The 10161-nt window shown below is 40.6% G+C and overlaps 4 protein-coding genes across 5 annotated transcripts in view; all 4 read left to right on the top strand.

Moving 5' to 3' along the window:
- On the top strand, positions 1–4399 carry LOC105169193. Its single transcript, XM_020696231.1, is given in 3 exon segments — positions 1–182; positions 2110–3855; positions 3857–4399. Coding segments are annotated over 2 exon segments (1872 nt in total). The 5' UTR covers positions 1–182; positions 2110–2335; the 3' UTR covers positions 4209–4399.
- On the top strand, positions 4871–6572 carry LOC105169191 (mRNA decay activator protein ZFP36-like). 2 transcript variants are annotated; one of them, XM_020696415.1, is made up of 3 exons: positions 4871–5574; positions 5719–5778; positions 5940–6572. In XM_020696415.1, exons 1-3 carry the CDS (start codon positions 5020–5022, stop codon positions 6360–6362), a joined length of 1038 nt encoding a protein of 345 aa, XP_020552074.1. In that variant the 5' UTR covers positions 4871–5019; the 3' UTR covers positions 6363–6572. The 2 variants fall into 2 exon arrangements, with proteins under 2 accessions (XP_020552074.1, XP_011087836.1); XM_011089534.2 differs by having other exon boundaries at positions 4872–5502.
- Positions 6682–8653, top strand: LOC105169192 (15-cis-phytoene desaturase, chloroplastic/chromoplastic). The gene has a single exon (XM_011089535.2). The coding sequence runs from the start codon at positions 6844–6846 to the stop codon at positions 8290–8292; it is 1449 nt and encodes a 482-aa protein (XP_011087837.1). The 5' UTR covers positions 6682–6843; the 3' UTR covers positions 8293–8653.
- The window catches only part of LOC105169190 (dynamin-like protein ARC5), an 11985-nt gene continuing 11633 nt past the window's right edge, over positions 9810–10161 (top strand). Inside the window, exon 1 of the mRNA XM_011089533.2 lies at positions 9810–10161. This exon is cut by the window's right edge and continues 186 nt beyond it. Coding sequence (XP_011087835.1) covers positions 9994–10161 — 168 coding nt within the window. The 5' untranslated portion in view covers positions 9810–9993.

Raw genomic sequence — 10161 nt, 5'->3', positions numbered from 1 at the left:
TCCTTTTCTACACTTTGTTGGTATTCAACTGGTAGTTGTTGTTGGATGCTGCCTCTTCTCTTGCCCTCCCATTCTCTAGCCCACTTTCTCTCTCTAGAGCTACACTCTGAAAATTTGGTTGTGATGCAAATGGAGTGAGAGAAAGATTCCATCTTTGCTGAAAAAACTCTGCTGGTTGAAGGGTAATTTTCCATTTTCTTTCACTCTTTGCTTATCCAAGTATATCAGTGCTGTTCTTTTTTGCAGAAAATGAGTTTGATGGGATTCTGAGCATTAGTGTCTACATGGGTCTGGAGACATCTGTTTTTTTTCTTCTTCTTTTGTGGGAATTACCACAAAAGTTTAATCATTTTTGTGGCTATTTTGCTATGTTTTGGTTCATGCAAAGTTGCTATCACTAGCTTTTTCGCTGTTGGTGGTTCAAAAATTAGATGTTTGTGATTGCTTTTGGATTCTTGATTGTGTAGTATTGGTGTTGTGAGCTTCAGAGGTGGGGTTTGACTCTTTGCTCTCTTCTATTCACTGTCTTTTGTCTGGTGAATCTTTAGATCTCATATTTCAGCGATGAGCTTCTTGTAGAAGTTGGATTGATGTTCATAGTTGAGGGATGAGGATTGGTTTGATCTTTGGAAAGAGATGAATTTTAAACAATTATCTGATTTATATAAATACCAAATCTTCAATCTGTATTGCGTCGTATGAGATAATTAATCTTGTCTTAAGAAGTTCTTGTTTAATTATATCATGGTTGTGTATAGATTGCAAGTGTGTAACTTGTGATGTTTTCCTGCATGATGAAGTGAATCTGATAGGGGAATATCCTCATCTAACCTTTTATTGATTAAAAAAATATGTGCAAATGTACACAAAGAATTTAAAACTTGTATTAGGAAAATCTACTTTGTGTAGGTGTATTATGGGTTGGCTACAATTGACTTGTAATGCTTGATCCAATTAGGAGATTTAGAGTTGAAGTTAACAATTCCGAAAACATGCTTTGTTTTTGCATTTTCCATAATTTTTATTGTTAATTTGCTATTGATCTTTATCGAATAATTTAGAATAAATGAACAATACTCATTTTATTTGCAATATATAATTTTTCCAAAAATATTCTTGTGCTTGTTTGATGAATATTTGTATTAATAAGTTTTTAAATTTTTAGTAACTTGAAGTTATTTTAGTATAATATTGACTTGTTTATTTTCTAGTGCAAAATGAAGAGAAATGATTAATTAATCAAATTTCAAAAATTAGTCTTTCATTCTTAATCTATTTTCATGGTACCAAACAAGGAGGAAGTATTTGCGATTTTTTCATCTTTCAATGATACCAAAGAACTTAATGAAAAACTATTATTCTTTTTCCTCTCTCTCTCTTTTTCACGTCCTCTTTCCTCTCATTTACCCAAACCATCTTTTAGTTTCTATTGTGTTTGTGGGGGTGCATTCTATGTTTTATTTAGTTGGAGTACCACAACGTCTTAACCTTACCTAGCCTCTATTGATTAAAAAAAAAAGGAAAAAGATTTATTAGGGGAATCTACTTTATGTCAGTGTATTTCGAGCTGGCTAACTTATAATGCTTGATCCATTTAGGAGATTCAGGACTCGAACTTAGTTTCTACTATGTTGGTGGGGTTGCATTCTAAGGTTATTTAGTTGGAGTTGCCACAACCTCTTCACATGATCTAGCAATGCTAGTCTTGATGCTAACTTGACTACTTTGTGTTTTTTTCTTTGGCAAGTACTATGAGGATTCATGTTGTATATATAATGGTAACACATGATGCATCATCTTGGATTTGGTATGCATGGACGCTTATTCAGTCTTTCTTCGGTTAACCTAGAGATCTCTTTATTCTCTGAACAGTGAATCTTTTGAGCTCTTATGTATTAGATTGAACCATGTAACTTATTTGGGGCTTACTTTACCTTTTCTTTGTGTATGCTTTCAGATTTTGCAACCGTTCTCTTCTATTGGGTGACGGAATTTAGAGGAATTCGTACTTGACTGGAAATCGATGTGTATGTTGGATTCGACTAACCACACTTTCTAGTGATGTTTTGTTTTGCTTTCTAATAAGTTCGATACCATGTTCACGTGCAGGTTTTGTTTATAAACATACACAGTGCTTCTCCAAGGCAGTTTATATAATGGATAGGTCGGATACATCAGGTTTTGTGAGCGGTGGAGGTCGAGTGTATGTTTGTCTTGTTGTTTTCATTTTAATTTATGGTTTTTCCCACTAGGCATTGAGTAGCATTCTTTCGGAGCTGCTCCATCATTACTTCAAACTAGTATAGGTATTTCCATTAATCAGATCAAGAACAAAATGTATTCCTCTTTTTGTGGTGATCTCTTTAAGAATTGTAATGTCGGAGATACTACCCTGCGGTTGGATGGCTTTGGATACCGAACACGTGAAGGTGTCACACTTAGCAACAATGAAACTAATATTGGTGGTCAAGGAAATACCCCAGACGATGGATGCAAATTAGTTCTAGGATTGGGCCCGACGCCAAGTGCCTATTCTATTGAGTGTCCCCCTTCAAGTGATAACAAAACTAAGGGACTTTCCGCCGTATTTACTCAAGTGTTGTCAACTCAACATGATTCAATTTTGAAGCTCGGGCTGTCAGGGAGCGCTGATGCATTTTCCAATATGCTCGACTTTTCAGCTTCCACTCAGAGTCATGTTGATGCAACTAATCAGCTTGATCAAGTGTCTGCAGATGGTAACCAACGTGTGATTCCTGTTGTTGATGAGGGTTCTACGTCAGCCAAGAAATCAGGAGGCTATATGAGGAGCCTTATTATGGCTCCAAGAATGGAAAAGGTTGAGGTGTCGGTGACCCTGAACAAGTCTTTTGAACTTAGTGCGAAATCTGATTGTCAACTTTCTCCTCTGAGTTCTAAACCTTCAAATGTCTCTAATCACTCCATCAGTGCTGTATCTGAGCCTGGAAGTGCTACATTATCAGCAGATCACAGAGGCAGCTATATCAGAAGATGCAAGTTTGCTGGGTGTACAAAAGGAGCGAGAGGGGCAACAGGTCTGTGCATTGGCCATGGGGGCGGACAGAGATGCCAAAAGCTGGGTTGCAATAAAGGTGCAGAAAGCCGAACGGCATATTGCAAAGCCCATGGAGGAGGGAAAAGGTGTCAGCAATTAGGATGCACCAAGAGTGCTGAGGGAAAGACAGATTACTGCATAGCACATGGTGGTGGGAGACGTTGTGGACATCCAGGAGGTTGCACAAAAGCGGCACGTGGTAAATCTGGTCTTTGCATCAAGCATGGTGGGGGAAAGAGGTGTAAGGTCGAAGGCTGCACCAGGAGTGCTGAAGGACAGGTTGGCCTGTGCATCTCTCACGGTGGTGGACGACGTTGTCAGTTCCTCAGCTGTACTAAAGGTGCGCAGGGGAGTACCACATTCTGTAAAGCGCACGGTGGTGGAAAGAGATGCATATTTGCTGGCTGCACAAAAGGTGCCGAAGGAAGCACACCGCTCTGCAAAGGGCACGGTGGTGGGAAACGTTGCATGTTTGATGGTGGTGGGATATGCCCAAAAAGTGTGCATGGAGGTACAAATTTCTGTGTTGCCCATGGAGGAGGAAAGAGGTGTTCCATTCCCGGTTGCACCAAGAGTGCCCGTGGCAAGACTGATTGTTGTGTCAAACATGGTGGGGGAAAACGGTGCAAGATCGAAAATTGCGGGAAGAGTGCTCAGGGTAGTACTGACTTCTGCAAGGCCCACGGAGGTGGAAAGAGGTGCAACTGGGGTGAGGGGAAATGCGAAAAATTTGCAAGAGGAAAGAATGGTCTCTGCGCTGCACACAGCAGCCTGGTTCAGGGCCCTAGTACCGGCTACCGCATCAACTGCTCAAAGCAACTTTAACAACACATGTTCATCGTCGGGTGTAACTGCAATCTCAGACACAATCAACTCATTCGAGAAGCCAGCCAAACGGCAACAGCTCATCCCTCCTCAGGTACTGGTTCCTTTGTCGATGAAGACCTCATCGTCTTACTCAAGACCGTTGGGTTCGGAGAAGCAACTGGAAAGGAGCAGCGGGGGTGATGGCGTCGGCAGCAATGATGCAAGAAAGAGCATCGATTTCATCGTTCCTGAGGGCAGAGTCCATGGTGGTGGACTGCTGTCCTTGCTAGGAGGAAATCTCAATAATGTAATAAATGGGATTTGAAGTGGGTCTACCACAATGGCGAGTTGTGGTCTATCTCGTTTCTTGGAACAATTCTTCCTTGTATTTGAACTTACATAAATATGGTTGAAAATATGGAACTAGTAGTGTATTTTGGCATGTGCAATTAAGGGGAATGCATGTTTTCATTGCATCCATATGAATGTTCAATAAAAGTTGTAATTGTTCTGAAAGTTGATCCAATTTGTAGCATGTACATATGTTTCTTGTAAATGTAAATCCCGTGAATGGCGCAAAACCCAAGGGGCAAAGAAGCATAAACGGAGTTCCTCGCTTACATATCAATGCATTTGCTGTGTTCATCTTATAATTGGAACTTTGTTTTTTAGGATATGACCTTCATGTCTGTTACTTTCAACAATTTCTGCTACAAAACTGATGCTTTTCATACTCTCCTCATTCTTCTCTTTCAACATTATTTTTGTGTAAACTTGGTTGCTTCAATGCTTTCTTTTTGGCGGATTACGGCTCGCCTTCGCATATATGCACTCTCTTAGATTTACCTCTCTTATATTTAACCCTTAATATTTTCTATTAATTTCATATATCATTAAAATTAAGTTTTAGATAGTCACAATATCAATTAACGTAAATAACACTATAATACTATTGTAAGGGTATTTTAGTCCAATCAAAAATAGAAAGAAACATCTAATGCTGTTCATGCTTATATATATATAAAAGGAAGATTTCAAATTTCGGTTGAGCGTCAAAAAATTTCAGCGAACTTTAATCACTATTATGGGGAACGTGTTGTGATTCTGGACTGGAGAATCAATTGCAGTGACTTTTCATGGAAAACCAGCGCGAGTCCAAAGCTCCGAAGCTCAAGTCCTTAGACGGCGCCGTCTCACACAACGTGCTGAATTTGGCCGGAGGTCACCGCTACAGTCCAATGTTCGATCCATACCCATCCGACAGTTCGAGTTCTCCGTCTGCGCTGGTGACGTATCTTGAGGCTGCCGATCCGTCGTCCACCTTCGAGACTCCATCGGTATTCATTACGCCGGTGAAGGTCGAGGAGGATGTGATTGTTATGGATGGGATTCCGGTGCCGAAGTCCAATAAAGGAGGCGGTGAAGGAAGAATGAGGCTAGCGACGTCATCCAATTCCGTTATTGGCGGTCTTGTTAGCGGGAGATCGCATTCAACTTCTTCACCGTCAACCGGTGGTGGCGGTAGAGGTAGCGGCACCGAGCAGAGCAGATACTATAAGAATAGGCTGTGCCGTTTTTGGGAGAATACTGGTGCATGCCAATTTGGCTCCGGATGCCAGGTCAATTGCTCTCACTCTCTCTTCCATTATTCTGATCCGACGGTTAATTTTCTTCTCAAGATTTATCTACGGGTACGCCGACTTCTAGTACTTTATCATTTCACCCCTCTGACGAGAAAAGTTAACATTCACGAACGAACTTAAAAGCGCATTTATCCCTATTAGGTCAAACCACGATTTAATATGCTTATTGGAACTTGAATTCACTTGAAACAGTTCGCACATGGCAGAGAGGAGCTGCGCCTTCCTCGTTCCTCGGGCAGGACCAAACTTGAGGTACGAGAACTGGTTAATCTACTCTTTCTTCTTTGCTTTTCTACACTTTCCTTTTTCTCCAATAAGTCTTACAAATCGTAACTACTGAATTGGAAAATCTGTTATGGCCCATGATTTCTCGTATGTTTCCGGATATTCTTTTGCAATTTTCTCTGGCATAGACCTTCAAATTGAACAACAATTTAGAGGGATCAACCCCATCATCATATGGCACAAAATATCCCCCAATTAGCCAAGTCAAAACACCACCACCACCACTGCCACCCGCAGCAGCAGAACCCTTCTCATTTCCATCGCCACCAACGGGAATGGACTTCCCCACATCACCCAGCCAAGTCAAACAACTTTCTGGAAGTACCAGTTCCAGCAGCGCAACCGCAAATACTACTCCGCCCCCGCCCAGATCTGATTGGACTCCTGGGGACGACGGGATTGATGTCAGTTTGCCATTGGGTTCAACAGAGAAAAAGAACCCCTCCAAACAAGATGTGGATGCTCACATAGAGAAAGTGCTTTACGGGACTAAGTCAAGAAAGCGATTGCCTGTGTTTGTGGAAATTTGCCCTGACGAATTCGTTGATTAATTTGTGGGCGAGTATGAATCTGTTTTTGCTATAGAACGAAAATAACAGAGTTACTGTAGATGCTACTGATTCAGACTGAATAACATTCTGATATTTTTCCACTTTTTCAGTTTGGAACATCTGATAGGGTTATTAGGTAGCGCTGTAGGCTGTAGCGGAAGGGAATTCTGTTTTTCCACCCCAGACATAGTAGTGCTTTTGCAAGTTTTATACGGGTTTCTCATAAATTTCAATTTTAGTCTCATTTATCATTTATTCTTGTTGCAATTTTCAGCATGCTTTATATATATATGAATATAAAATATAAATTAAAAAGCAGTACGATATATATTTCTGTATATTAAAATAATATTCCATATAAAATGGTGATGTCAATTTTTTTGTAGCAACTGTATAACCTTCCCCCGTCCCTGCAAATGGATAACAGTATCGGATCACTAAAGCCTTATCCAGCCCATAAAACCCATACCCTCCCACCCCGATGTCCGTCGCTGCACTCTCTTTTCCCCTCTCTTCTTACTCTTCTTCCAATTTCAGAAACTCCAAATCTTTCAAGCTACCCAATGCAACCTCACAGCAAATATCTCTGGACTCGTCCCCACCCAATAAAACCCCGTCTTCTTCTCAACCATTCAGGAAGACTGGCGTCATTGTGGTCGGCGCCGGGCTAGCTGGTTTAGCTGCCGCTACTCGGCTCCAATCTGAGAACATCCCTTTCCTCCTCCTCGAAGCCTCCGACGCCGTTGGCGGCCGCGTCCGTACGGATTTCGTCGATGGCTTCACTCTCGACCGTGGCTTCCAAATCTTCATTACGGCTTATCCCGAAGCTCGAAAGCTTCTTGATTACGACTCGCTCAATCTCCAAAGATTTTACTCCGGCGCTAAGGTCTTTTACGACGGTCGCTTCCACACCGTAGCTGATCCCCTGCGGCATTTTTCCGATGCCCTCCAGTCTCTAATGAATCCCATTGGTACAGTCATTGATAAGCTGTTGATAGCATTGACTAGAATTAGGGTTTTGAGCCAGTCGGATTACGATATTTTGACTGCGGATGAGGTCAAGACGATTGATTTGTTGAGGAGAACAGGATTTTCGGATTCGATTCTGGACCGGTTTTTCCGACCATTTTTTGGCGGGATTTTCTTCGACAGGGAGCTTGGAACCACTTCCCGTTTGTTCGATTTCGTGTTCAAATGTCTTGCTCTCGGGGAGAATACCCTCCCAAAGAGTGGCATTTCCGCAATTCCAGAGCAATTGGCAGCTAAATTGAATCCAAACTCGATTTTATTAAATTCAAGGGTAGTTTCTATAGATTGTGAGTCAGAGGATGGTGTGACTGTGAATTTGGAAAATGGAGACTTGTTGAGGAGTGATCTTGGAGTCATTCTAGCAATTGAAGAATTTGAAGCTGTCAAGATTTTGGCAGGAAAAACAGGGCCTGGTCTGGTGAAGATGCCGGTGAGGAGCACCGTTTGCTTGTATTTTTCGGTGGATAGCAACAGAGTTCCAGTTAAAGACCCTGTGCTATTTTTAAATGGGTCGGGTCGAGGGATTGTGAATAACATGTTTTTTGCAACCAATGTGGCTCCATCCTATGCTCCTCCAGGAAAAGCGTTGGTGTCTGTATCACTTATCGGGTTGTATGATAGTGTGCCTGATGAAGAGCTGGTAGAACGGGTCATGAAGGAGTTAACAGATTGGTTTAGGGAGGGGGATGTCAGGTCGTGGAGATACTTGCGTATGTACAGAATCGGGTTTGCCCAGCCAAACCAGTGCCCCCCTACAAATTTGATGAAGGATCCGAGAGTGAAGCCTGGGTTGTATATATGCGGGGATTATGTGACTAGTGCCACTTTTGATGGCGCGTTGGTTTCTGGGAGGAGGGCTGTCGAGGCTTTACTGAAAGATAGGGCAACGGTTAAAGTATGATCTTTGGAGAAACCACAAGATGTTTTCTGCAAGTATGCGAGTATATTCTTTTTGTGTGCGCTGTTTATATTGGAATATGTAACATGATTTGTTAACGTGTTCATATTTCCAGAATGCTTGCCTATTCTTTTATACCTGCGTGGTAGAGTTACACGACAGATAGTCTTCCTGCTCCTTATTCTGGGTTGGTATATAATCTAAGGTTTTGATTTCATGTTATTCTTGTAAGAGGTGCATAAGCTTGGGATAAATTGCAGCTTCGCATAAGAGAAATCTTGATAGTTTGATGCCTGCTTGTGAACCAGTGGGTTAGAATGCTGTTGATGTTGATTTCAGGCATGGAACTTCTTTCGAGGTCAAAGTTTTCTCTTATTTGGTAACCTTCTCTCCATCTTGATGCACTAATAAAATGAGAATCAACTGATTTTGTTGGTTTTCTTAATTTGAATGTGAAACCCATGGGAATTGGGAAAGCATTTGCTGTGCCTTATACTGCTTCCGTTTGTCAAAATCTAAAGACCACAAAGAGCTCAAATTCTACTTTCTCATCACAAAAAGAAAAAAGGGAAAAAAGTTTGTGGCCTTCTCTTCATGTATGTGTCTCCCAATATAGAAGTTGATTTCAAACAATCTTCTATTTCCGTGCAACTTATTCATGAGGATATCCAATTGCCGAAATTTGAACAAATTTCTAGTTATTGGAATGTTTTCATATCTACGCATCACCTTGTATAAGTATTCAACACAAAGAATGCTTCTAAATGTGAGTAATGTAAAATGTTCATGTTTACATATTTTGTGTTTGTATGAATACTCTTCTCTCAACCTCAAAGAAGGAAATATGCTAAAACCAATGCAATGTTACTGTGTTGCATGTATAAAATCTTTTTCAAAATAAAAGAATATGATATTATCCTTGTACACGTTATATATGTATATTATGTTGAATGGCGTATAATGTGAAATAGCAATAGGATTTGAAACAGAAAATCTAATCCGATTCAAATCACATGCAAGGATTTTGAATTGTTGATCAAATAAGTTTTAAGTCAATGCCGTCTCAACTAATAAAGATGCAGATCCCTATATATCTTCTAGTGATACTTATTCTATGTTTGAGCTTTTCTATAAATTCACATCTATATCCCACATTAATATGATTGATCAAATACAAATTATATAAATTTAGAAATATTTTTATTTATCATAAACGCAAAAATCTAAAATAGGAGCTATTGAATTGGGTTTCAATATATGTCCATATTGAAAAATTCTTGAATAAATTAGGTTTGATCGAACCAAACTAATTATGGAGCAAGTATGATATACTTGTTATGTAAATTGATCATTTTTAATGAATTGTACATTAATCATACGGCAAATATATTGAAGTTGTTGTATGATTGATTTAGATTTGATCGAATCAGACTCGGGTTAGAGTTAGAAAAATAGAAAAAAAAGAAAAAAGAAAAAGGGATTAAATAAAAGACCTAAAAAGCGTAAATGTAGCCGAGACAACAAAGAAAACCAATTCTATATGCATCGTTTTCCAGAAGAAGCGCGCGAGCGCGAGGGGTCCAGAACTCCACAAACTCCAAAAATATTTCAAAACCTCCAAACGACTTTCTGATAAAACTCATCGCATAGTCACACACTCTTCTCTCACTCACTCCCAACTGTCCATCCCCCAAGAGAGAGAACATGGAGGAGACGGATTCCCTGCAACAATTCAATTCGCCGCCACCACTGGAAGAAGGCCAATGGAAGTTGTACGAGGCCTACAATGAGCTCCACGGCCTGGCGCAGGAGTTTTCGACCCCGTTCGACGCGCCGGCGGTGCTCGTGGTCGGCCATCAGACTGAGGGAAAG

This window comes from Sesamum indicum, linkage group LG8, assembly GCF_000512975.1.
Source record: "Sesamum indicum cultivar Zhongzhi No. 13 linkage group LG8, S_indicum_v1.0, whole genome shotgun sequence".
Lineage (NCBI taxonomy): Eukaryota > Viridiplantae > Streptophyta > Magnoliopsida > Lamiales > Pedaliaceae > Sesamum > Sesamum indicum.
The sequence above is the reverse complement of the archived record's forward strand: the minus strand, read 5'-3'. Positions and strand labels throughout refer to the sequence as shown.